General features: G+C 48.4%; 9 protein-coding genes across 9 annotated transcripts; 4 read left to right on the forward strand and 5 right to left on the reverse strand.

Annotated features, from left to right (window-relative positions):
• Window positions 1-2447: 2447 nt before the first annotated feature.
• On the forward strand, window positions 2448-4634 carry ABOM_007070 (Zn(II)2Cys6 transcription factor; the record flags this gene model as incomplete). The annotated part of the gene is made up of 3 exons (XM_022534199.1): window positions 2448-3068; window positions 3139-4307; window positions 4385-4634. 3 exons carry the CDS (start codon window positions 2448-2450, stop codon window positions 4632-4634), a joined length of 2040 nt encoding a protein of 679 aa, XP_022388648.1.
• A 592-nt stretch (window positions 4635-5226) lies between these two features.
• Window positions 5227-7378, reverse strand: hxt8 (putative MFS monosaccharide transporter (Hxt8); the record flags this gene model as incomplete). Its single annotated transcript, XM_022534200.1, has 11 exons — window positions 5227-5365; window positions 5437-5542; window positions 5613-5726; window positions 5810-5949; window positions 6026-6180; window positions 6278-6329; window positions 6390-6818; window positions 6873-7063; window positions 7116-7177; window positions 7234-7261; window positions 7319-7378. The coding sequence occupies 11 exons, from the start codon at window positions 7376-7378 to the stop codon at window positions 5227-5229; spliced, it is 1476 nt and encodes a 491-aa protein (XP_022388647.1).
• Window positions 7379-8592: 1214 nt separating this feature from the next.
• ABOM_007072 (60S ribosomal eL42 domain-containing protein) lies at window positions 8593-10945 on the reverse strand (the record flags this gene model as incomplete). Its single annotated transcript, XM_022534201.1, has 7 exons — window positions 8593-8632; window positions 8697-8881; window positions 8949-9041; window positions 9753-9799; window positions 9888-10472; window positions 10535-10796; window positions 10868-10945. 7 exons carry the CDS (start codon window positions 10943-10945, stop codon window positions 8593-8595), a joined length of 1290 nt encoding a protein of 429 aa, XP_022388646.1.
• A 1842-nt stretch (window positions 10946-12787) lies between these two features.
• ABOM_007073 (elongin A domain-containing protein) lies at window positions 12788-14054 on the reverse strand (the record flags this gene model as incomplete). The annotated part of the gene is made up of 3 exons (XM_022534202.1): window positions 12788-13801; window positions 13860-13936; window positions 13997-14054. The coding sequence occupies 3 exons, from the start codon at window positions 14052-14054 to the stop codon at window positions 12788-12790; spliced, it is 1149 nt and encodes a 382-aa protein (XP_022388645.1).
• Window positions 14055-14610: 556 nt separating this feature from the next.
• Window positions 14611-16004, reverse strand: ABOM_007074 (flotillin domain protein; the record flags this gene model as incomplete). The annotated part of the gene is made up of 5 exons (XM_022534203.1): window positions 14611-14762; window positions 14821-15048; window positions 15102-15619; window positions 15669-15714; window positions 15776-16004. 5 exons carry the CDS (start codon window positions 16002-16004, stop codon window positions 14611-14613), a joined length of 1173 nt encoding a protein of 390 aa, XP_022388644.1.
• A 1453-nt stretch (window positions 16005-17457) lies between these two features.
• Window positions 17458-17926, forward strand: ABOM_007075 (putative tubulin-specific chaperone Rbl2; the record flags this gene model as incomplete). The annotated part of the gene is made up of 3 exons (XM_022534204.1): window positions 17458-17622; window positions 17677-17763; window positions 17825-17926. The coding sequence occupies 3 exons, from the start codon at window positions 17458-17460 to the stop codon at window positions 17924-17926; spliced, it is 354 nt and encodes a 117-aa protein (XP_022388643.1).
• Window positions 17927-18125: 199 nt separating this feature from the next.
• On the reverse strand, window positions 18126-19203 carry ABOM_007076 (uncharacterized protein; the record flags this gene model as incomplete). The annotated part of the gene is made up of 2 exons (XM_022534205.1): window positions 18126-19105; window positions 19167-19203. The coding sequence occupies 2 exons, from the start codon at window positions 19201-19203 to the stop codon at window positions 18126-18128; spliced, it is 1017 nt and encodes a 338-aa protein (XP_022388642.1).
• A 563-nt stretch (window positions 19204-19766) lies between these two features.
• Window positions 19767-20993, forward strand: ABOM_007077 (uncharacterized protein; the record flags this gene model as incomplete). The annotated part of the gene is made up of 1 exon (XM_022534206.1): window positions 19767-20993. One exon carries the CDS (start codon window positions 19767-19769, stop codon window positions 20991-20993), a length of 1227 nt encoding a protein of 408 aa, XP_022388641.1.
• A 1126-nt stretch (window positions 20994-22119) lies between these two features.
• On the forward strand, window positions 22120-26652 carry ABOM_007078 (putative C6 transcription factor; the record flags this gene model as incomplete). Its single annotated transcript, XM_022534207.1, has 8 exons — window positions 22120-22686; window positions 22849-22951; window positions 23001-23256; window positions 23318-23898; window positions 24301-24425; window positions 24490-24584; window positions 24642-25350; window positions 25399-26652. The coding sequence occupies 8 exons, from the start codon at window positions 22120-22122 to the stop codon at window positions 26650-26652; spliced, it is 3690 nt and encodes a 1229-aa protein (XP_022388650.1).
• Between the last annotated feature and the right edge of the window lie 226 nt (window positions 26653-26878).

The following is a 26878-nucleotide window of genomic DNA, read 5'->3' on the forward strand; positions in this document are numbered from 1 at the left end:
GAGGCAAGTACGGAAATGGAATGGCCCATTCATTCCTTGGAGGGTTCCAACGGCATTTCTGGAAACTCGTGGGGAAAGGGTTTCCGTGGATCACGGGTCCCTTATTTCCTTACCGCCCATGGTTCGGAAAAGTGGGAGAGGTGGTACGTGAGAGAGTAGCAAGTACGTGCAAAGATCGGGACTACTACATGTAAATAGTCAACAAATAGTGGGATAATGGAATGCTAATACTTGCCAAAGATAGTTCTTGCGATCGTCAATTGTGACTTTAGTGTTGGACCTATCTCATGTTAGTACCTGGCGCACGGGGTACGGGGCGGTTCTAGAAACCTTCCATTTTCAACACACTTGCATCTGCTTCTGATTCATCATATTATCAACGTCATCATCATTGGCCACAAGATACCACGACTCCTGAATAACCGACAACCCTACCATAAGGACTATGAGCAATTTTTCTATCAGCCGAGTTTGTAAGCCGATAGCTTTATTGTTATTACTATCATCATTTTGGCAACCTCGTTATTTGCCACGCGGGCAGTAGTGCGACGCAACACGGAGCGCTACCAGGCAACTAAGAGGAGGACTGAGCTCATGCATGTTACATGCAGGGTGAATGAAACACGCATCCAATTTGCCTCCCTTGATCCGGGTTTCCGACCGAGCCACGCACCGTCGTGAAATAAACCAAATGAAAATACAAGGGGGAAAAAAGTTTCAGATCGCTTAAGGGAGAAGGGCATAACTCATTGGTCCATTTTAAGGATCTTCGTTCTGGCTTCTAGAAAACCAAAGTCCCACGATGATTTACCCACACCTGGATATTGCATCTCATGTCAAAGCGTCGTTCTACCAACTAAGCGGTGTATTCACGCTTCGGTGGCGATTTTGCTCTTTCTCTGTCTCTCTCTCTACCGAAGTACAGAGTAATAGCTGTCGTTTCTACAAGAAGCGTATTTTCCTAGTGTGAAATGTTATTGGTTTCTATTTTATTTTGATTTTTGATTTTATTTTTTTTATTGTTCTCTTTACCTTTCTTCGTCTTTCTTCGGCTTGATTTGAATTGTCAAAAGCCTCGCCAATATGATAGCGTATAGTAATCATAGTCGTTATAAGGTACTCAGGTAGTACTTCATTATACTAGTAGTAGTGAGTTATCGGCTTGCTTGCCAATAGGATAGTCGGCCGGAAACTATATCCATGTGTTTGCCGAAAGGTTTGCCGGATGAAGGGGTTGGGTGCATACTGTCGGGATGGTATGTGCATAATGGACATTGCCGTGACGTCCGTGAGACAGACAAGGGATGATGGATGGTACCATACAGTGCCGAGTTACACACCAGCATGATGAGACATGTCACTACTACTCCTACTACTACTACTACTACTACTACTACTCCTCCTCCTCCTCTACTACTAGTACGGAATACACGGAAATAATCCGAGCAAATCTCGAATCATGCTTGCATCCGTCAATTGCATCTTCTTCTGGCTACTAACAAGATGCCGGCTCTCATACGAGGGGGCAACAAAAGAGGAGAGGGGAAAGAGACCAGTCTTTCGTTGAAAAAATATATATATATATTAAATTAAATTAAAACACATTAACTAGTTGATTGAAAACCCAGAACAATAAAAGGAAAAGAAAAAGAGCGCCGCAATTTGATAGTTGTGGGGAAATATCGACTTGACGGAGATAGTCGACATTTTCTTTTCTTTTTTCTCTTTTCTTTTTCTTTTTCTTTTTGTTTTCGGCATCATGGTCGCGCCTTAATATGCAAGCCTTCCCCCCCCCCACCACACACACATTCTTTGGACGAATCTCCACTGGGGGATCAGCCCCAGCGGATCCTAAACTCCATTTCTCGCCATTGTCAAATAGTTTCCACGTTGACCATGTTCCTTGCTCCCTTTTTCGCGTGGCATACCGTCCCACATGGCACACAAATCCTGCAATGTGAAAAGTTTAAACGGATTGAGGCTGGCCACATGGTTTTTCGTTTTCTAGAAGGATGCATGCCCCTAGAAGGGCAAGGATTCCGTTCCTGATTCGACATGTAGCCAACTGCCAGCCAACTAGGAAAGGAAGCTTATGTTCCAATTTGTTGCAGGGTTAACTCTAATGTTCATTGCTCATTCCTCCTACCGACAGCGCATGAAATGGAGGTCTTCATCTCGATTCGGTGTAGCTCATCTACCGATTCAGCTCGCAGATCTCTGAACAAGGGCGTTTCCTCTCCAGTTTAAAGGCAACCGGAATTCTCGAGTTCTCGGAAGTGTGCACTCATCTCTCTCTCTCTCTCTCTCCCCATCCGAGACTGTGGACACCCATCATCGAGTGTGGATTATAATATCTCTTTTCAAGCCCCAAACCGTAACGGCCTCCACTTGAAGTCTTTTCGTGTGGAGTTGGCTAGACCAGTTCCTCTTCCCTCCCCATCGGTACCATGACTTCATCAAGTCGTTCCACTGGGAAGAGACTGCCCATTAGCTGCCAAGCATGCCGTACAAGGAAGATCCGCTGCTCCCGGGACGGCCGTCCGTGCCAGACATGTGTCCGACGCGGATTAGGAGCAGAAGACTGTGTCTACTTGGGCCAGCCTCGGTTATCCTCTGAGAATACAGTGACGGCGGACGCGACTTTGCAAAAGGAGCTGCTGGCGCGCATCCGCAACCTTGAAGATACACTACACAAGCAGGCCGCCAGTTCATACATGAGCGATTCCCTTTCACCACAAATGTCGCCTAGTGTGGCCGGGAGCTTCTCGGAACCGGACAGTTCCATCGGTCTCAGCCAACCTGATATCAGGAGCCCGTTTCTGGGCAACTTTGGCACCCTACAGACATTTTCTTCGGGCTATGTCCGTTATCTCCCGCTGGCATCTCAATGGGGTTCAGTGACTGGAAGTGCAGTGCAAGACGTCGATGCCGACATCCCAGAGGAAAACGATGATTTACAGATTCCCTTTGCCAGAAACAATATCTCCAGAGAGGAATTGCTGGCAGTGCTTCCTCCGGGCCGATATTGCGACGCGCTAAAAGATGTGTACTTCCGAGTATTCTCTCCCGTAGGTCCTACCCTATCTCATCCCCCTTCATGGCTCATCGGTTAGCGAGGTTCTAACCATATCGAATCAGATGTTCCATATTCTGCATGATTTGACATTCGAAGCTGAGTATCAGCGATTCTGTCACGATCCAAGCAGTGTAAGCACGGCATGGATTGCCCTCTTATTTATTATTTTGGGAGTTGCAGTCACTGCCCTTGATGACGATGATCCACTGCTATCTGACTTGGGCCGTGAAAAAACTGTCAGTCGCAATATCAAAGTCCTATCATCGCGGTATCGCTCGGCAGCGCTGCGATGCTTGGCAGCTGATGGCGTGTTTTCTCGCCACTCCATCAACTCTCTCCAGTGCCTCGTCCTCGTCAACTACGCAAGGATCCACCGTGGACTCCCTACGTGGACCTTGTTGGGCTTTACGCATCATGTGGCAATCTCAATGGGGTGTCATGTTGACCCGGAACGATTTGGCTTGGGGCCCATCGAGCGTGAGGAGCGTAGGCGTGCCTGGACCGGCCTCATGATCCTCTATATCAACCAGAATAACACCTTTGGCGGCCCCGATCAGAGAATACACTCTCAGGATGTAAAGTTCCCGTTGGAGATCAACGACGTGGACTTGCTCACAGGAGGCTCATCAGAGCCCACAACACATCCCACTCAAATGACCTACCTCCTGCTGGAATACCAGCTATCCAAGATCTCTTCGATGATCTGCGAAACCCTCTTCACGTTCGCACCCAGATTCAGCATCTCGCAGATCGAGACTGAGATCCTAGCGATCCATGAAACCTGCGACAAGCGGTATCAACTTGACGCCAGCGGCGAAACACTTCCAACCCACCATCTGGCCAACCTAAACACCTTGTACGGCCACCTCCACCAACTGTTTCTTCTCGCCCTCCGGCCCAACCTATGCCGCTACTTGCAAGGCGAGGTCACACCCGAGACATGCGCTGCGAGAGCTAAGTGCGCCGCGTCTGCCAAGGCCACTCTGGCAATCTACCAGTCCCTACACGACCTGCCCCAATATTCCACATACAAATGGTACAACAGTGGGCTGGGAAGCTTCCACGCTTTCCACGCAGTCGTTGTTCTCTGCGCTATTCTCATGCACCCGGACAGCCAGTTCGAATTCACCGAGACCCACGATCTCCTCTGGCGGTCATTGGATGCCTTCGCCGCATTGTCGAACCGCAGTAATTTCTGCAGCAAAGCCGTGCCGGTTATACGCCAGCTTCTGTGAGTCAACCCACTCATACAATCCCCCGTCCAGAATCCCACCTTCAGGCAGTATCAAACTAACAAAAGACATCCAGGGACTTCGTCAGTGCCCGAAGCCAGCAACAACAAACCTTAGTACCAATGGACAACAGTCACAACACCGCCCCGACCTCGGCTGCACCATCCTTCATCCAACCCTACCCCACACCACCGGTGGAATACATACCGGAGTCACTTTTTTCTCAGCTCCGTGCTCAGAATTGGGTGAGTCCGTCGTCGATCCAATGGGATGGATGGAACTTCCTCGCGCAGGAGCAACGCCTCCGTCAGTCGGGACTGGGGTAAATTGACGGCTGGAGCCGCATTATCAGTACTCGATCTCATGGTTCAGTACAAGACCATGCTATTTCCGGCTAGAGAGACCGAGCTCGGTCTCTGGTTGTGGAATATCCGCCGTTCGATCTAGGATCGACTCAGTCTAGCTTGCAGAAAGAAAGCTAAAGCGAGGTGGCGGGAGCCCCGTCGGAGTTGATCCGATGTCAGGACCTCCTCGTATACGAGTCAAGCATGATATCATGCAATCATGCGTGTCCACTCTTGGGGAGGAGTCAGTCACTTTTAAGTTGGGGGTGTCTGCAATCAAAGATTCTCTGGGGCCGGAGTTATCCCGCATCCAGAAATCCAGACCTTCATGGCCTACGCGGCTTTTACAATTGGCTATATTCGCTGCAATTGTGACATCTGGAGAAAATGATCCGGATCATTCTCTCAGCGTTCTTTAACACTCTTTCCTTGTCTTCTGTATGGAACCGTCATACGACACGTCTCTATTTTCCTTTGTCACATAGAATTATATCATTGGAAATTTATTATGTCAAACTATCCCAAAGGAACTGGTTACCAAACTATATGCATTGGAAGACATTGGAAGATGTCGTCAAGCAACTTCCACTCGCTCAGATGTAGGCTTTCCAGCGTCATCCCCATCATCCCCATCTTTACCATTCTCCCCAGGTGCAACAACCTTATCACCAAACGAGGCAGCAATTTCCTCGAGCGTCTTCTGCTTGGTCTCCCTAATAATCACTCATCAGTAAAGGATCTCAAAGCAACAACCAATTAATGAAACAGGGAACAAAACACGTACGGAAAGTAAAAATAAGCCACAACCAGGAAGAAAGCCGAGCAAGCGACGAAAACATAATAGTAATTCTCCCCGATATTAGCAAACGCACTTGGCCCAGCTTCGGTGACTGCAAAAGATTTCGATCAAAATCAGCACCTATACGCAATGTCCATGAGCAGAGAGGCAGGGAAACGAACTTGCAACATTGACGATAAAGTGCGAGGCAGCTGCTAGACCCATGACTTTGCTTCGGAGGGATATGGGGAGGACTTCGGCGCCATAGAGCCAAGTTGTGCTGTTTAGCATTCCGTCTATTTGGGAGGGGGATTTCCATTGTGGTTAGCTTTTATTCTGCTTGGGGTGTCTGTTGCTCTGCACGGTGGTCTTCGCTTACAGTAGGCTACGACGAAAAGATAGATGCCTAGAACAGCGAAGCCCTTTCCGACTTGGTTGTCTGTATTCTGGAATTCTCGTTGCATGACTGCGGCGTATATTTCGATTACTATGATCCCTGCCAGACCTGAGAGGAGCATCCTATTTTGGATTGATTTCGTCAGCGGGGCGGGAGTGTTTGGTAGATACTACTAGGCGGATGAGTGGTGACCCTTACTTTCGACGACCCCATTGATCAGTGAGGTATTTTGTCGTCAAGCAGTTGACGAGGAAGGCTATGGTACCGTAGACTGCGGCTAGAGCGAGGATGGTGTGGGAGTCTATGCCTAGGGATTTGTATAGAATTGCTGGTCGGGTGTCAGGAAGGGTATGCTGTAGAAGGTGAAGGTGACTTACTTTGATAGTACTGGTTGCAAATGTGCTTGGTTTAGTATTGTCCGGGGAAATAATGACCTCGCAATGAACGCACCTGGATGACATTCACACCGGTAAGACTGGTCATAGTCTGGACGGCGATCGATCTAGATATACTCCGTTAGATGCAAGATATGCAATCGTGAAGAGATAAAACGAGAACCCACACGAGCACACGATGTCTAAAGAGCCTGAATATTTCCTTGTATGACGTGATCTCCCGCTCCATCTCGTATTCGATCTGCGCAGCCATGATCTCAAACTCACGATGCATTTCATCCGGGCGCAAGTCCCTCCGGATTCGTTTGAACTCGTCCCGCGCGAGCTCGACCTTTCCATTTCGAATCAAGTGACGCGGCGAGTTAGGCATAAAAGTGATCAACCCGAAGAACATAATGATACCCCACGGAATCTGAATTCCCAATGGAAGTCGCCATTGGACTGGCCCATACGGGGCAAAGCTACAGGCGAATCCAACCCAGTTGGAAGCCATAGTACCGAGGGAAATGCCGCATCCCGAAATACCGCCAATGAGACCGCGATAACGGGGGTCAGAAATCTCGCTCAGGTAAATGGGGACTGTAGCAACGAGTCCTCTATAAAGCATCTATCATTACAACCCGAGCCTTTGAACGTATAGGAACACTTACCCAACAGCATAGCCGGCCAATACGCGCCCTGCAAGGAACATCCCAATGTTGATCGACGCAGTCTGGATTATAGTTCCGATTGTGACAATGACACACATCATCTCCATGAAACGCAGGCGACCAACTTTATCGGCGATGGCTGTCTGCGTAAGAGCACCGGCTGCTTCGCCAGCAATGTAGACAGCGACCACCTGCGTAGTTTAGACCACTGGTCTCTTAGCGAGCGGTGCAAGGTCAACTTACAGCCCCGGTGAGTCCATCGGAGGGGTTTTTCATATAATCAATCCAACTCTGATGAGCGATTGCTGGAAACGTTATGAGTTTGCTGCTAGCAACTGACAAGTCTTGTTCTTGAACCTACTTGTGGTCGCAATTCCGGTATCAAAGCCCTACTGGCGCATCAGAATTAATTCAGCCATACGTTTTGAGGAAGAATATGAGCTTACGAAAAGGAAAGTGCCGATTGCGGCGAAAAACGCAACACCGAGGGTGTACCAGATAGCCATCGTTCTTGCGAAGGGGTAGACTGAAGCGGGCAGTAGTGATTTCACAGTACCTGGAATACAGGCACGAGTTTATATACACCTTAGCCAAACTATCACTACACCGGTGACCAGTCGACCGAGGTGCAAATCCATGGACCAGTAGCTCGGAGCATAGCCGATCCAAGTGACATGCCGTGGGGGTGCTGGGAGATTACTGGAGAGAATACGGGGAGGAGAATGGACGATCCGGGGGAAAAGAGGGGAGAGAAAGGCGGGGGAGCCCAAGAAGGCAATTCCGCGTTGTTTCAGCTGCAGAGATTCAAGTCCCTGCAAACTTATGTAGTGAGTTTGTTTACACTCCTCCACCGTTGATAAATGCTCGCTTCGGGAATACGGGTGGGATTCCCTTGACCAGGTTTCAGCCCACCGCGGAAGCAGGTAGATAAACATGGTGTCCAGCTAGGAAGCAAAAGCAGTCTTTTTGTTCAATGGATGCCCAGGGGACTTTCATTGCTACAAGTAGTCAGCTAAGTTTATCTCTTAGAATGCACTACAAGATAGGCACTAGAGAGATATATATAATAAGGATAAGATTAGTAGGGCGTTTCTTGATATTAATGTGATCAGTTTACTGTGATTAAGATTAGACGGGGTAGGCAAATCAAGTGTACTTTAGTAGAAGCAATCAATCCTTTCCTAGGAACAGCCCTAGCCTGTTAATGTATGTTTTCAGTGTTTTGCTGAAAACGTTCCGTACAAAACCAAGTCTGAAAGAAGGCTTGGCATAGGGCATGCCCGGTGGACAAATGTTGATTCGGCTGGCGTCCCACTGCTATTGATAGCAGATTTGGGGCTTGGCTTGATAGCCAGGTGTGTGGAGACTACGTGAAATACTGCAACACACTGCCGTTCAACAAGACTGAGAGAACAATGCGATCACCGCAGCATTAACACTTGCGATACGGAAGACTAAAATCATACGATGATCCAGCAGGTACAGCGTAAAGCTTGGTAGCTTACACGGGCACGGTGAAGGAGGCTATCTTGCGACATTCTACTCGTCATAACGGGGATTAATTCATGAAGAGACTCATCAACTAGGAGTCATATATTCTTTTTTTTTCTGAATATGAAGTCCTATTCATTTTCCCATTGCCCAATGTCATGTGCCCCGCCGCGGGAGAAGCGGCCTGTGCAATGCAGGAAACCCAGAGCCGAACAAGGAAATTGCAAATTTAGAAAACAAGAGCAGCACCCTTGGTCTTCTTGTCACCACTGTAGAGATTGTTAGCATTACATGTCGGTGGGCGACAGGCCGGATGTTTTAGTCATGACGTACCCAAGCTCGAAGTGCTTGCAACGCTTCAGAGAGAGCTGCTTCTTCTGCTTGCAAGCAGTGCACTCAAGACGCAAGACGATCTTCTTGGTAGTCTTGGCCTTCTTGTGGAAGACGGGCTTGGTCTGACCACCATAACCGCTCTGCTTCCGGTCGTAACGACGCTTACCCTGGGCGTACAGGGAGGCCTATAGATATCCATCCGCATCAGCAATTGTCGTGTTGGTAGGAACCGGGGCTTTCGGGTATGTTCACCTTGCCAGCCTTGTACTGGGTGACCTTGTGCTGGGTGTGCTTCTTGCACTCCTTGCCCTTGCAGTAGGTCCGGCGGGTTTTCGGAACGTTGACCTGGTTGGGGAAAAGACATCAGCGCCTGCTGTTCGAATGACTTTTGATAAAGCTGCATCAGGATATCTGGATTCCGGTCATCGGAGACATGTAGTTCGACATCTGGTCGCTATAGAGGACATCGAGGGGAAAAGGCTGGGGGAAATAATATGAAGACTTTGCAGGGCGCTTGTCGTCATCTCGAGTGCCGTCGAAAAAGATTATGATCTCCTTGACGCGACCGCACGAAATCCAGTTTGTGTAGGCACTATTCGCGCTTCAAACCAGGACACATGGTCGCCTCATTTTCCGGTCAACCCACACCGTCCGGGTTTCCCCCTTATTGACTTGGGAAATGTTATCGTCTTTCTCGATCGTAGGCGTTTCGTCAAATCCGGTATCTTTCAGCCCGTTCGTTGAGAAGAGTCGTCCTCCGCAAGCATCACCAAAATGTCGACCACATATCTCCAATGTCCAGAATTTCCAAATAACAACAGCAAGCAAAATAGAACAATAATATTAGGCTCTTACCATTTTGACTGACTTGGCCGGGGCGAATTCGGTGGTCGTTGATAGTCTCTTGTCGGGGAGTGATCGAGTCGGCTGCCCGTCTGATGGGTTGTGGGATTTCGTTTCGCTTAGGCCCTATTGCACCTATTACGGAAGTGCGGTCTAACCGCTTCTGGTGACGCCAAGACCATCTACCAGCTTTCTACTAGTGTATATTCATACCTCAGGCATCAATAAGCCACATCCAATCAGTGTCGTCTTTTGCTCTTCTATCTTTAATCTATGTAATATCAACCTAGACTCATGGGAACCCTTTCCCTGTGACAACGTTCTCTCCTCCACCATAATATGACCTACCCTTACAAAGTTCTAGTCCTTTGCCTTGCCCAATAATCCACTCTCCTTTCGCAGAGATGGGCCCATTCCCCTGCGGCCAATATTTTTGCCGCAGTTTTCCATTAATCTGTTCGATCCTCTCGACCAGCGCAGCGACTCGCTCCTGATCTACAACTGGGACTCCACCTGGCTCTGAGCCTTCTACTATAAATCCATCGTGTGCAATAAACCGCGCAATGGTAACATGTGCAGAAGGAACAATATACCTCGGCTTCATAAGTAAACCTGCTGCAGTCAAGCGATCAAAAAGATCACGTCGCAAATGGTGATAGGTATACCTATCCCCTTCATCGCAGTATGCCTGGTTTCCAACGGCGGTCTCCTCTCCAGCCGCAGGAACAAAGCTCAAGGCCATGGCAGTCGCATCATAGCTAAGAATGGGCTTAACCAACCGCGTCCGATGATGGAATGTGTAATCCACCAGGTCTGGTATCGTGCCACTTTCTTGTAGATGGGTGAGAAACGCCTCAATATCGGCTTCTGTCCGTCCGCTAGCCATTTCCATCACGGTAATGTGCAGGGAATCCGGCGGTGTAACCCAGATGCCTAGGCATGGTATCAGTATTGGCATGACTAAACGGAAGATCATGAGTCATATGAAAACGAACCTGGCGCAGCATCTTGAATATCCGCCTGGATCTCAGCCACCAGTTCTCGGATCCCTGGTGGCGGTCGGGCATAAAGCGTGAAGTTGTTTCGAGGATCAACAAAGGAGGGCTCGTTGTCTCTTTGTGCGTCGGTTGCCTGTGCGTGCAACTTGCGGAGGATTTCATCTATCTGCCAGCCGGAGAAATCAGGGCTGAGAAGTTTGGCCTTGGATTGCGCATTTCTATTCGTACGGTGGTTTTCATAGCGGTCTTGGACTTCAATCTGTTATATTCCATTTTCGATTAGGTTTGTGGGGATATTATCTGGGACTGGGGTGAAATAAACAGAAGTACCGGATCATGTTGACAGTCAGTAAGAATCTGTTCAAAAGGATTGGGTATCTCTGGTTTGCTGGAAGTAATCTCAGACATCTTCGATCATAAGTACTGTGGTGGTGTATCTGCCTTTGAAAGTATTGGTGGTGAGTGTGTACTGTTGAGACTTGGGGTGAAATCCAAAAATAGGAGGCTTTAACGCCGTCGGTATATATCACAGCGCTCGGTGTTCATACTAATCAGGGCTACATTTGCACGCAGCAAGGCTAATCATACAGCCTGAAAGTACTACGAATACAGACTATGCACTAGACTAACAAATTTCTTACGAAGGGAATGTCAAATAAAAGTCGAGGCACGGTCTGTGTACTTACCTTCAAGGACATACAGTTCTGCCCTTTAAGCTCCACGGAATGTATTCGATTTTATTGTCCGCCCCACCAAAGGCCCCGCGCCACGGCGCAGCTTTCCGTCACCATCTCCAGTCAACCACCGTAGTTGAGCCTCACTGCCATTTCTCCCTCCCCTTATTCCTCCCTGGGATTTGATACCCTGCCCGCTTAGATACCGGTTTCCAGTTTAAACTTCCCCCCGAGTCTCGGATTACACACAATATACAAAGATGTTGATCAAGTGAGTCATGTGTGCCGTTGTGCTTAGCCCCCATCCTTGGATTATGGAGATCCGACGAAACAGCCATCCCGGTGAAAATGAGGCCATAGGCTGACCGTCGAGCGTCGTTGCAGAGTTCGCACCCTTACCGGCAAGGAGATTGAGCTGGATATCGAGCCTGATTACAAGGTATTGTCTCACCTTTGGTTACAGTTTCTTTTGACCGCGTCGTATGCGTCGATCCACGCGAGACCGAACAATAAATTATTTTCGCTCGAGCCGCAGTTACTAAAACTACGCAGGTGTCCCGGATAAAGGAGCGTGTTGAGGAGAAGGAGGGTATCCCACCTGTTCAGCAACGATTGATCTTTGGTGGAAAACAAATGTACTTGAACTCTGGAACGAAGCCTATCATACTGCGACGTGAAGTTTCGCTAATACGTTTTGTTGTGGGTGATAGGGCCGACGATAAAACCGCATCAGAATACAACCTCGAAGGTGGTGCGACGCTACACCTCGTTCTCGCTCTCCGCGGTGGATCTCTGACCTTGTAAACACCCACCTTGAGTCCTGAACATCGTACTCCATCGGGATTGCGAAGAGCATGCAGTGCTCAAATTAGCTGGGTGGTTCTCTGCAGTTGACACTCGAAGCCGAGCCGAACATTGTGGCCTGAACTCAGCTCATTTTATGTTTTCGTTCACTATACCCTGGAGATAGAAGCGGGCTGTCCAGTGCTGATTGCAAGCGAATGGTGTTTCAATAGCAGGAATGCTTCCTGAACCCGCATAGCATGTCTGTGCCACATGCATGTCACCCCCGACTCAGAATGACTCTTAATGTGCTACACCAACGCAGTAATGATACGCTTCACGAAAGAATTCTCAAAACACAACTTCGCAAAAAGAGGATAGAGCAAAAGATGTAGCCGTAATAAAGAAAATTCTTGCCAAAATTCGGAAGAAGAGTGTAAACTGGATATACCTTGAAAACAGAGACTTGCAGAGTAAAAATGCACATGCGTTTGGCATCGCGATCATAGACATCGTAAAGATCATGCGGTTCAAATACAGATACACCTTGAGGTGTTATTCGAGAAAACTCCAGTCAACAGTGCCAAATGGGCGTGTTGAGTATACAAAGCCAGAAAAAGGGAAAGGAAGAGAAGATAAGCCCAGACAATATGCAAATGCCCTTCGCTAATACCGTCAAAAAGACAAGTTACACACCAACCCCCTGAACTGCCATACCTTCAGAACTATGGTTAATATTTGGGAAGGTAACATCAAGAATGGAGACCATGGCAGTTTCGAATCCGATATTATGTTAGTTAACTTTTCTTTTTTTGGGTTGCATGAAAACATTTGGAGGAGGTCGTTTTCGAACTATTGCAGGGCGAGGAGCCTGTGCTGGGGAACCTCTGGGCCCATCGGCAGCAGTGCCGAGCTCCATTTCAGCAAACCGATGTCTTTCCGTGTGTGAGCGTGCCGGTGAGCTAATTTCTCCAGATGAAAGCTCATTGCGACTATTTGAGGTAGGTGTCTGGGTATTCCTCGACCTTGAGCTTGCAGCAGCGGGCAATTGCGACGAAGTAGAGGAAAGGGGGGTGCTAGAACCCGGACGTTGCCCGGAGGCAATGGCCCGTAGCCTCGCTTCCCTATCCCGCAAGGACGTGGATACCATTGGATTTTGACTTCTCCGATCGGGTGTACTCTGAAGGTTAGACCTGCCGGGTGCTCTCAATGTAGGAGGGTTAGTCCGCCGAGGTACGGCGGGTTCCGTCGGCCGTCTATGCTCCTCAATCAAGGAACGAGGGGCTTGTCTGACTTGTGTGGCTCTATTATTCAGGTGTTTTGTTGGCACAGCCAGGGCACTATTCCGTTTCGGAGCAGTAAATATACTGCTTTTCTTCTTGGGTGGAGGCGGCGGTCGGTCAAAGGACCAGAGAGATGATCCTAATGGGTCTGACGAACCGAAAGTATTCCTCGTAGATGTAAACATTGGTTTGATGCCGCCCATTTTTCGGTCATACGAAGCATACCGTTGCTTCGCCGTTGGTCTTTCTCGGGGTAAGCGAATATCGCGTCGGTCAGGGACAAAATTAACACTGTTTTTGGCACGTTCTGAACTGATCCCGTCCAGGGCCAGCTTCAGTTTCTCGGCATCTTCATCCACTTCCCTCTGCACACGCTCCCGAAGATCGCAATATACGTCATACCAACAATCAGATTGTTCCGGTATATCATACTCGTCCCATCTAGGTATATCTCGTTTTATAAACTCGAGCCAGAGCTCTTTATCTTCGTCTATAATATGAGGGGATTGCAGTTCTAGTGTTCTCTATCAAGGCGGCTGTGGTCAGGTAAGGAGCTAGTCAACTGTGCCTAGAACGACTCACGAGTTTCTCAGGACTTTCGATTTTCAAAAGAAAAGGGCGCGCAAGGATATACGGGACATTTCCAATATCATTTAAATCTAAAAAGTTATGAGGTTAGTGTGAGGATTCCAAGCACAAGCTCAGTGAGGTATGCGCACATTTGACGTTCTTAACAGCAGTCGCTGTACATAGTTGAAAGAGCGAAGGCGGCGGCATTATCGATTATGAGACCAAGAAGCAGCCAAGAAGGTAGCATGGGTAGATTGCGATATATGGAGCTCGTAAATGGGCACGAGAGGAGGTTCCGGAAATATGAGTGATATGCCCAAAGAAGCCCAAATGGTGCATTGACGCAGTTCGACTATTACAGGGGGATGATGTGTTGATACTAGCGTTCAAAGTACAATGAATGGTTTCCCCCAGCAGATGACGCTTATCACATGATTTGATTGGCCGAAAGCACTTCGGGTCTACGTGGGTGTCCTTTATCCGTTTTCCCGTGTGTAGTGCACCAACTAATAAAATAACATTGGAATAGTGTCTGACTTCTTGTACTAACTTACAGTTCTTTGTAAACATAACAGCATTTGATATTGACATAAGAAAGGTAGTGGGTATTACGAAAACGAAACGAAAAAAAAACAAAAACAAAAAGGAAGGACTGCAAAAACATCAAGAAATGGAAATGGCTGAGTTACTTGCGGAATAATGGCATATGCTTAAGGAGTCATGTGTGAAGCTTCTTCAAATCCCCCGGTTTGTGGAAATCCTTCTACTTTCGTTTATTAACTTCACCATTCACAGGCATCTGGCCCAACCAGGATGGCGGGCTGATGCCGGTCTGCTCGTGGATGGTGGTGAGAAGAGGCGGAAGGCCTTGCATAATATTTCGGACGGGGGCCATTGCATCTCCAGAGCCCTCTCCTTGATTTGAAGTCAGCTTCTTACCACCTTGGAAATAGCGCCGAGGAGCGATACTCACCGGTGTTCCACGCTGAGATCTTGGGTGATAGTCCTCTGATAGCATCGCCGTTGGCCTTGGCTAATTTCTCATATGTACCGTTCTCCATCATTCTGAACTGTAGGAAGGCTTGGGGTCCTCCGAGGACGTCAATAAGGGTACCGTATGCCTTAGACATCTCGAGAATTCCTTCAGCCTCGCGCTTTTGCTGATAGAGGGCAGCATCGGCTTCTTTGCTTTGACGATAATCTAAGTATATTTAGCGCGGGGGCTCTCTATCTCCAAGAATTTTGTGAACTTACAGGCTGCATCTGCATCCATCTTTTGTTTATACAACCGCGCATCAGCTGCTTTCTGTTCTGTGTAGTAAGCGGCATCTGCATTCTCCTGTGCAGACTCGCGTGCAACCTTGCTTTTAGTGACCTCACTGGCTCTAAGACGTTCCAATTCGGTTTCAGCACGCTTGGACTCCACTTGTTTTTGTAGCTCTGCATCTTTCATTTCTGTCTGGCGCTTCGTTGTAATCTTGCTGATTTGAACGCCGGCATCAAGCTCAGTCTGACGGTTCATGAGCTCGGAATCCGCCTTGGCTTTTTCGGCCCTCCGTTTCGTCTCCAATACAGCAGTATCGGCGTCGATTTTGGAGATCTCCTGCTTCATTTTACCCTTCTTCTCTGCCTCTCCAATCTCACCTTTCATCCGTGCCTCAGCAACATCGATCTTTGCTTGGTTAAGAGCTCCTTCGTGCGCTTTCTGGCTTAGGATGCTGAAGTATTCGCTACCAGGAGTGTCCTGGAGCTCTTTGACATTGGCGTTATAACTGTGCATCTGTTAGTGGAAGGAGCATTCATTGAGCTAAGGTGGCTTACATTCGCAGGCCAAATTGCTGAAGTTCCTTCTGTACGCTCTCAATCACTGCCAGTGTGCAACAGCGTTAGCTAAGTTGAGCTATCCGAGTTGAAATGAAGCTACAGACCTTTGTTTTTGAAAACCTGCCTTTCCTTGAAAACTTCCTCCATGGACATGCTGGAAACGATGACTCGAGTTTCACCTTCGATAATGCCTTTCACGATTTTCTGGACATTGGTTTTGTCATCAGAGTTCTCTGCAAGAAGCCGAGCGTAATCCTTGAGTGCTTCCATTTCATTGTCGGCACCGATAGTGAACACTGCCGGCAATGAAAATTGAAGCTTTTCCATAGTCATGGCCTGAAGATTGAGCGCCAAATCAAAGGGTGTCACGGAGATCCTCGCACACTACTCATGAGATAAAAAGTGGTGTCAGCATTGAACCTCAAGCAATGAACTGGTTGGCTCTCGAAAATGGTAAACATACTCGCTGGAAGGGAAGTACTATGGCTTTCTTGCAAATGCGAATGTCGTCTATCCCGGCTCCAGTGAGCACGAGATATTCGCTTGGCTTTGCAATCGCATACCTGTCGACGCTTCGTTAGCCCAGACGCTTGAAGAAGGATGTTTCTTATAGGTAACGGTATATCACATTTTGAACGTGTTGTTATACTGAAGTCTTTAATCCTGCCTAACAAAACTCGACGGTATTCAGGATGTCTAAGCAGTCTTAAGCCGCAACCTGGACGTTACTTATATAGCGCGGATTAAAGAGCCTCAGGGCTACGATTACATGATAATTACAGGTACACCCCATGATGACGCCTGACGATATGCCCTGCGTTCCATAGATCTTCGGCACATGTTCCGACAAAGCATTGTTATACGCAGAAATCTCGGGCAACCCCTTATGGTGAGGAGGCGATGCTGTTGGTGCCATAAAACACGAACGCCCGACGGGGCACAGCAATGGCAGACACAGCCTTGCATACCTGGGCTAAAAATTAGCCCATTGGCAAGTCCCATACTAGACTAGTAGTAAGACCCGCATCAATCCATGTCAAGGCTGGGCGAGTCATCGGCTTCCGGGGTAAGCTGCGAGTTACCTAGGATGCTATGCTTCCGAACGGTTGGGGGATAGCCATATTCGTGTCAAGTGACTCAAGGATTTGGCCACAAAGTAGGAATGTCCCAGTTAAGTTAGGGAAAGTTAAGGTAAGAAAAACTGACATATGGATGCATTCATAATTTGACTCATTTCGGAATAGGTAGTCGTCGTTTTATTAGCCTCGAGAAGAAACCCAGAAAATAATAATACTAGTATCCACGGCATAATGCCCCTGTAAGGCTGTATCACTGTCAACTGGTGGCGTCACGTGCAGTAGCACTCTGCCCCACCAAGCAAACAATGCAAAAATATCTTAGATAGCATCATCATTACGGAGGGGTAAGAAAGACTACGGCGAACTTCATCAGTGCTTGTTAGCATCTTCTTAGACGAAACTTCTACTGAGTATTTTTGCTAACTTACAAGATAACACATATTACAAGGTATCTACATTATGCGTGATTTTCATCCTAAACAACCACAAACCCCTGTCAAAGCCAAAAGGACAGCCACATGGCAGCTTCTTTTATTTGTCGTCCAGGATACCTGGTCCTGACTACAATTACGCTCCTACCTCTTGGTTTCAGATATAAGCTCCCTTCGGCATCACCAACCCCGAATAACCCACCAATTCATACTTATGATATATACCGACTCCTCGTGAGCTAATCGCTAATTAGGTCTTTTAGACATAACAGCAACATGGCGCCACGCACGCAATTGGAGATCACTACTTCGTCTGTCTTGCGCCTGGTTAAGGAAGAAGCGTCTTACCACCGCGAATTGCAGGATCAAACAGAACGAATTAAGAAACTAGAGAGTGAACAGGGCGGTGATGAGAACAAAGAGTATATGTTGAGGCAGGAGGTATCCGCATCCGTGGAATAGCTATTATGAATGGATTTGCTAACCCTGTTAAAGCGTCTTGTACTCGAAGAAACCAAGAAGGTCCTACCAAGTTTGAAACAGAAGATCGAAGAATCGATAAGGAAGCTTCAGAGTCTCCTGGTTAGTTCCGTCAATTGCGCTTCACATGATTTGGATCCCTCTTGCTAACACTCCGCGGCAGACTGAGGAGGGCAACAAAGGACCTGAGAGCAATGTCGAGCATATCAATGCTGCCAAGGACGCTATTTCAAAGGCCAGGACGGCAGAGAGAGAGATCGCTTGAGGGCCATCAACTGGGAGGTCAATTGAACATCAGGGCAATGCATATGCTACCATGCTAATGATACAACCACCTAATATCACAAATGAAGAGAAAATTTTATAAATCATGAGCAATTCCATAATCAAACGCCGTCCAAGCATAACTCCTTGCCTCATGAAGGATATATCAATAGCATGATAACAAGAGATGTGTATGTCGCTTACGTGATATCCATTCTGTCAGGCACTTCTTCTCCCTCCTCTAAGTCATCAGGATTCTCCCCATTCTCATCTCCAGTCACTTCACCTTCGTCCACCATAGTAGCATCCTGTTCTAGCGATTGCTTCTTATCATCTTCAGCCATGGTGACTTGCCGTAAGGGCGATGCTCCCCCGGCTGCTGTCAACCTCTCTGCATGTAGGCCAGCAGATGAACGACCCGTTTCGTCGTGCCCTTGTTGAGATGGGGTAGCGCTATCCGATTCATGCCGTGGTGTATTCGCTCCACTAGACTTCCCCTTGGAAGGAACGTCGCCGTCGTCTCCATCTTCGCCCTCTTGCATACCTTCTCTGCGTTCAACCTCTTCCTTTTCATCTCTGATAAGACGTCGAAGCTGCATTCCTTCTTCCACAATACGGCCGAATTGTTCTCGTCGTTCAGCCCAGGTCTTCGCGTAGTCTTTGCTCTCTTTCTCGAGCTCAGTGATCTCCGCCTGTAGCTTCTGTAGGTTTGCCTGTTGGTCTTCCCGCGGCTTCAAGAGACGGTTGCTGGTGATTTTATCGGCCAAATCATCGTAGCTTTTTCGCAGTGCTAAAAGCCGTTGTGCTTCTTCTAACTGAACCCTCAACTCAGCTGTGTTGTCGCGTACGGCTTGCATAGTGGAGAGAATCCGAAGTTTCTCGGCTGCATATCGTTCGCGTTCCTTCTCATTGCTTGTCAAGAGAAATTGGATGCGCGCGATACTACTCTCGAATGCAGCAAAGTCCAGTGTTACGTCTTCGCGAAAATGGCGCCACTGTTCAAGCCTTTTCTGTTTCTCTGTTTCTGCTGCGGTGGCATCGTCGTCTGTTCCATCTGGCGGAGGGGTGGGAGGAAGGGTTGCATTGGAGACAATGAGCGAATCGGGGTTCAAAAGTCGTTTTGATATACGTTTGAAAGGTTTCTCTTCGACGTTCAGCAGGCGCGACTTGTGGAGAGCATCTGGAAGGAGTTAGCGTGGTGAAGTGGAGGAAGCTTGTCCAAGGTCAGTGACAACGCCGACCTTCTTCCGACTGATCTAGTAAGCCGTAAGACGCCATTGTACGATCAAATCAAAGTATGATTCTTGCGATTGACACCGATAGCAGACGGTTGAACAAATCGGTGGTTGCTTCGGTCGCCGAGGAGGTTGGGCGCTTTAGAAAAAGGCTGATGCGAGCGGTCTGGGGATCCGCGCTAAGGCCGTTTCATTCTTTCTTCGCTCTGCCGCCATAAATCTTGCTCGGGGGTGCCTTTTATGGTTCCGTACTTTCGCACCCAACTACTACTAACTGTTATCGCTGCCAACAACGCCGAGTGAGCCAACCAACCACGGCCCTTTGGGGTCGAATGCTAGCAATTCATCCAGTATCCGCTGGGATTTTCTATATTTAGCGATGCCAATTGCCTCCCTATTATCTAGGCTTCGTGACAGGCTGGATGGTGCCTTCTGAACATGCTTCTGGTGCTTATACGCAAACGATACCCGATCAATCTACGAATTCGACATTTACGAAAGTCTATCAGTTTTAACTAACCGATGATGTTTTACTGATGGAAACGGCTTGCAAAACCACTCGGTGCCTGTCCCATCTACGGCACCTTTCCACCTTTCCTTACCGTCATGACGGAGATATACTCGGGGCTCCATATGGGCCAACAGTTCGCCTCGCTGGAAGAGTTCAAAGCATCGGTACGAAGTATATCGGTCAGGCAGCATTGGGAGCTTCGAGTGACAAGGAGCAACAAAAAGAGTGTGGTGATAGGCTGTCGATCGTCGAACAATTGCTTTTTCCGCGTCGTCTGTCGCGCGAATAAGAATGCGACATATATTAGCAGCCTTCAAGACCGCCATAGCTGTCGAAGCAATGCGACTTCCGCCATCAAGACACCTGTTCGGTCAGAAGTGTCGCATGTGCGGTTTCTCCTCAACGAAATACCGAAACTCTTCGATATGAGGAACGACGTTAAAGCGCAAGAGGTTGTGGATGCTGTTAAGCGTTACCATGGATATGAGATATCGATACGGCAAGCGCAGCGTGCCCTGATTAGATTGCAGCAACAGCATACACAAAACCAGGAAGAACGAGCTGACACTCTCGACTCCAGCGGAGACGACCAACAAGGCAGTCATCTACCCCCATCTGAAGAGCCGGCAGAGGGTTCAACTTACAGCAGTCTTTCTGGACCGAGATGGATCCCAGATAATATGCAACATGGCCTCATGGACGCCGAGGGAATGCAGCACAGTGGCATGCAGCGCAATCATCCTGCACTTCAAGCCCCACAAATCCACGGCGAAGCTTTGCAGTCGCACGCTCAACTAGAAGCTTCGCATCAAGTACAACCGACAGCTGCAGTGCATCATCCACCCAATATTCAGTCCCCAGAGCAAGCAACTTTAGGCAATCCTCTTAATCAGCCGATCACACCTCACCAGCCTCGTTATGCAGTGTCAGCCCCCAACCCTTCGTCAGCGTCGCAGACCGTGCAACCCAAGCTCCAAAGACGGCTTCAACCGGAGGGGCATCCTGCTGCTGCGCAACTAGTTCTCACAAACTTCAAGATCGAGTTCACATGCACTACATGTGGAGCCTTGAATCAAAGCTTTTTTCCAAACCAAGGAAACGTTACTGGCGGAAATTATCTGCCTCAGCCTCCTATACCTGGTCAGGGCTCTGCAGCAGAAGGCACAGGGCGCCCAACGCAGTCTATTCAAGGTAGCAGTGGTGCTAGCCGCGTGGCCGAGGCCCATGGGTATGGGGGAGACACCGCGGCTGGTTCCCGCGGCGTACATTCGCCCTGGACGCCAGGTACTCTAGATGTTCCAATTGCGCCTGCACACACCTAATCCACGTAGAATGATTAAGGGTGCCACGGCTAGTTGTTACTGCTAAGAGGTGACTTGTAACTTTTCACCAGACATGTTCATTCAAGTCTCTGGACTGGCTTGTTCTAATCAAGTATATAAGCTAAAATGGGTTGAGCCTAGAAGCCACTGGAAATACACCTCACTTGCTGAAGGACACTCCTGATCGTCATCAGAACCAGTAGGTCGAACTATTCGTCTTTGAATGCCAGGACGCCTCCTGTGCCTGCTTCTCCAAGAATGTGCTACCCACATTGTTGATTACGCGGACAAGCACGTGGGCATTTTCGACCTAGTCGAATATGAAAAGCAAAGGAATACGTTGTTCGAGTAATGACGATAAGATAGCGGCAAGGGGGAGGGGGAGAAGAGATAACCCGCAAAAATAAAGCACAGCTTAAAGCACAGGAGAATGAATAGAGCAGTGTGCTTTGAGAAACGCCGAGTAAGTCCTTGAAGTCAAGACCATTGGACGGAATTCGGCACGCATCCGACCAAGCTTTCGGACCTCCGACCAGGGCTTATCAATTTCCGACAGCAAAGATCCACCACCTCCCTCATGGTTTCCAACGAGGAGCGAGAATCAGGGCGGAATGGGTCCCGCACAACGATCCAACAGCCTGGCATTTACCAATAGCGCCAATGCTTGAGAAGAAGTGGATAGATTCCGCCAGCTTGGAAGGATCTGTGCAGTTCCCTGGGCAATAATTGGCGTTGGTTCTTTAGGCGTCGAATAAAAACATGTCGGCATATAGTCCGATGCTTTTGTTCAGTATGAAAGATTACGGCAATGGCAAAGTTGATAACATGCGTCATACTTACTGACGGCATCAGTAAGAAAAAAAAATTTCTTCTCGTTTCCTAATTGATTAGGTTGCTGTGCGTCCTTGCCTTATATTTCCATCATTCGGTCATAAAAGAAAGGAGGAGGAAGTTCTGTACTCAGCTATACGCTCCCTATTAAAAACTCTTTGATCCCAATGGGTGTCAAACACGCACTATATCTTGTGAAGAAATAGCGTCGGCTGCATGATATCTCATATTCCCCGATCTGAAGCAGCCCAGCCTTCAATGCAACGACCCAAGCATTGTTTGAATAGAACGCGAAATGATGAATCGGCAACAAGCTGCAGAGAAAGCCTTGCATGATCAGACCAATATCTTGCCGCTTGGTCAACTCCTGATTGTTTTTGCTGGCCTGGCAGTGTCCCTACTGATCACTTTCGTCGACCAGAACGGCATCAGCGTTACTCTCCCCACAATTGCCAAAGATCTTCATGCTGAAAACACTATCTCCTGGGCGGGGACATCGTCCCTCATCGCAAATACTATGTTCACGGTGCTGTATGGCCGTCTTTCCGATATTTTTGGCCGAAAGATAGTCTACCTTCTTGCGTTGGCCCTGCTCTGTATTGCCGATTTGCTCTGTGGCCTGTCACAGAATGCCCCTATGTTCTATGTCTTTCGAGGACTGGCAGGTGTTGCAGGAGGTGGTGTTACCTCTTTGACCATGATCATTGTATCTGATATCGTGACCCTTGAGCAACGAGGCAAATATCAGGGAATCTTGGGTGCCTCGCTTGGAATTGGCAACGTAATTGGTCCCTTCCTCGCAGCTGCATTTATCATGAAGGCAACCTGGAGGGCGTTTTTCTGGCTCCTCGCTCCATTATCAGTATGCTCGATAGTGGTGGGATATTTTCTCATACCAAACAATGCCCAAAAGACTAGCTTCAGGAAGAATTTGAGGCGGATTGATTACTACGGAGTCATTGCGTCGTCTATCGGGATCATCCTCCTGCTCATTCCCATATCTGGTGGAGGCTCTTACTTCCAGTGGGATTCTGCAATGGTGATAAGCATGCTGGTCATCGGTGGTTGCTCTTTGATTGTTTTCATTTTCATAGAGTGGAAGGTGGCCACGCTTCCTATGCTTCCCAGTGCGTCATTCATATAACTACCTTGCGGCGAAGACTAATGTTTCAATAGTGGTTATGTTCAGGAATAAAGTGATATGTACTTTGTTCCTGCAGAGTTTCCTTCTCGGGGCCGTCTACCAGTCGAACCTCTATTATCTGCCTTTGTACTACCAAAATGCTAGAGGATGGTCTCCAATCCTCTCTGCAGCACTAACGGCGCCCCTGGTAGCTTGCCAGTCACTGGCATCCATCTGCTCCGGACAGTACATCTCTCGCCGCAAACGGTATGGGGAGGTTATCTGGACAGGATTCGGTCTTTGGACCCTGTAAGTGCTTGCCTCGTAGAGGAATCCTTTCAGAAAATAGTCTAACCATATACGGTAACAGTGGTGCCGGCTTGATGCTTCTCTTTAATCGCCATACCAGCATCGGAGCAATAGTCGTGATCGTCCTCGTACAGGGCATAGGTATAGGCTTCACCTTCCAGCCTACACTAGTGGCCTTCCAAGCCCACTGCACCAAAGCTCACCGGGCAGTTATAATATCGAACCGCAACTTCTTCCGCTGCCTGGGCGGTGCTTGCGGACTGGCTGTGTCGGCCGCGATATTGCAGGCGGTTCTCAAGTCCAATCTGCCAGAGGGATATCAGAATATTGCTCACTCGTCATACTCACTACCATCCAGATCAGGCGTTGCGGACGCAGATTGGGAGCAAATCATCACTGCCTATGCGAAGGCCTCGAGGGGAGTTTTTATTTTGCAAGTCCCGCTGATCGGCATTTGTTTTCTTCTATGTGTCTTTATCAAAGATAGAGGACTAGAAAGGCCCAAGGACCCCGGGGAGGAAGAGGAGGAAAAGAAGAAACAGAATGATGACGATGGCCGTGGAGTCCAGGAGCTCACTGCGCAGGAAAAAAGTGCGCCCTCGGATCTTGAGAATCAGTCCGCATCTGCTAATAATGCGAATCGTGGGGGTTAACCTGATAGCCCCGACATTGGTCGAGAAATGTTCATGTTGTCTGGGATAGCTTTGCACATACGGCGTTTGGGCGTGTTCATAGATCAACATGCTATAGGGTTACGTACTGTATCGCAGCGTACAAAAGTGGGTTCGGGTATTGTTCGATTCATGAGATAATGAAGAAATATCTACGACTTCCTCTGAGTGGCCTCTGTCAATAGTCCTTCCTTACTGGTACTTTGTAGTACGTTCAGTAACTTTAAATGTTGTGCCCCTTATCGATAGCAACTCCACGTGTCTTGGCGTCCCCATATCCTCGATTCTACTCCAAGTCTCCAACAACCATCTCCCCACATTGCTGGAATCCACTGACGATCTTTTGTTTGACGTGAACCATGACTTCACATAGATTTCCAAGTCATGGATTTAAGTGAATTAACGGTACCTTCTAGAGACTCGACTCCGTCCCAGGAATACAACCCTCGGAAGCGCGCCAGGACAGCATGTACGCGCTGCAAAACGAGGAAGCAGAAAGTTAGTCCCCATCCTAGTTTCGAGTGTGGTATCGTCGCGAGCGGAACTCCTGACAATTGTGTAGTGTGACAACGAGTACCCAATTTGCTCCAATTGCCAAAAGGCCGGGGCTACATGTGACAAGGCCACCGTGCGGCAGGAAAGCGGCCAACAAAATGCGTAAGCCTACCCACTTCAACAGTATTCTTCTCCCCCCAGATGCCCTAATGCAAGTAGCTACACTCGTGCTCTAGAAGAGCGTATCGAGTATCTCGAGTCACAACTTAAGTCGGGACGGACGGGCAGTAATGCCAGTGGTGGTGTCTCAAATTCAGTTGCTGCGTTCTTGTCACCCAATAGCCAAGAAACGGTGCAGCGTAGTTCTCCAACTGGCATCGATCATAACGCTATCGGGGACCTGGTGGGATTTCTTGCACTGAATTCCCTAGAGGCTCCTGCGTATGTGGGGTCGAGCTCAGGAGTCTCTCTGGCAGCCAACCTGGGTGAAATGGTTCAGACAACGGTCTGGAACCAAGTCCTAGCGCCACAGCGAGGTTTCGAAAACGCACAAGCTACTGGGAATGGTCTAGCTACGAGTAATGCAAATTTGGGTCTTTCCTATCAACCAGTTAGTACGAGACATGCCGGTGATCGCTCTCGAGCGCCGAGGATGGAGGAGCTACTGGCGAAGGGCGCTGAGCCACCGAATGACGAAATGGGATCGCGAATCATGAATGCTTATCTGACACGACTCCATACACGGTATCCATTCCTAGATAGGAGAGAGCTATGGCGACTGCACGAGGCCCGTTGGCAGTTAGCGAAGAAAAAACGCGAGGATCTTTCTAAAGTTGAGAAATTTGGAATATTTCAACTATACATAGTCTACGCGATCGGAGCGACCTTTCTCCAATTAAGTGAGCGGTACTCATACATCCCTCCTGAGGTAAGTCGTGCACTATGGGCTTTCGAAATATAGTCTAATTGATGGAAGCGATTCTATATGACCGCCCTTCAGCAGGCTTCAGCTATGTGCGAGGCACGGTCCATTGAAAACATCAAAGCCATGACGCTTTTAGTTGTGTACCACCTTCGCTCGGCGTCTAGCCAGGGAGTGTGGTACATGATAGGGCTAGCTATGCGTACTGCTATTGACCTGGGGCTCCACAGGAAGGCGAATGAGGTCAACCTTGACCCATTTACAACCCAACTGCGGCGAAGGCTATTCTGGACAGTTTACTACTTAGAGAGGGTTGTCTCCATGTCCCTCGGTCGGCCGTTCAGCATTGCAGACAGGAACATCGACCTCCCCTTGCCCTTAGACGTGGACGATGACGTACGGGACTCGGCTATTCTAGCAGCACCTCCCCCGACAGATAAACCAACAACGATGACATTTGCCTTATATCTAATCAAGATACGCCAGATTGACTCCAAAGTTCAACATAAGATATACCGGGCAGACCGTCCACTCCACACCCTCCGGTCAAAGATGGACCGTCTGTTCCTCGAATTAGAGGAGTGGAAACAATCGGCACTGCTGCGATTTAGTGGACCAGATCTCGACTACCCGATGTTACATTATAACCGGGCGCTACGACTTCTGATCCAGCCTTTTCTGCCATCGCTTCCTCTCACAGACCCGTATTATCATATCTGTCTCCGTGCGGCTGGCGATATCTGCCAGACTCATAAAAGATTACACCAGACGCTCGAATACGGTCACTCTTTTCTAGCAGTGCAGACCGTATTCATGGCAGGTATCACAGTGCTGTACGCCCTATGGACGCACACTAGTGAGGTATGGTCCGTACAAATGAGCAACGATATCCGCGCCTGTTCCACGGTATTATTCGTCATGGGCGAACGAGCAGCATGGGTCAAGAAATACCGGGACGCGTTCGAGCTCCTCGTCAACGCGGCCATGGAGAAGCTCGAGGGAAGCGACGCAGCCAAGAAAGTTGGAATGGCCGAACTGATGACAGCTCAACATGGCAGTGCCAATCCCCGCCACACTGCTAGCATGTCCAAGGAGTATCCAACAACCGGTCCGGGCATGCCCGATGTCAGCTCAGTGCAGATGGATCCGACAGCGCAAGATCATGGAGTGCGCATGGCATTCCAACTTGCACCCTGGATTGACCTGGAGGAGGATTGCCCGTTCTGGATGCCTGATTTTGAGACTTTAGAGAGCTTATCGGGGAATCTCTGGGGTGGTGAGGATTCTGTATTGTTTGATCCTCTGTGATCTGCGACGCAATATACCATAGAAAGAATTATAAAGATTATATAGTAAAAAATTAATAAATGAATACCTCTTTTAATACTGTCTTTTTTTAAGGGAAAACTGGCTTCTAAATCAAGGGAAAATATAGTAAAAGAGTTGATTTAAACAATACTATTTTTACTACAACAGAATATAGAAGATCATAGGATATAGCATCCTTTAACATTAAACTTGTAACGTATTTTCC

This window comes from Aspergillus bombycis (genome assembly GCF_001792695.1).
Source record: "Aspergillus bombycis strain NRRL26010 chromosome Unknown contig00048, whole genome shotgun sequence".
Taxonomy (NCBI): Eukaryota; Fungi; Ascomycota; class Eurotiomycetes; order Eurotiales; family Aspergillaceae; genus Aspergillus; species Aspergillus bombycis.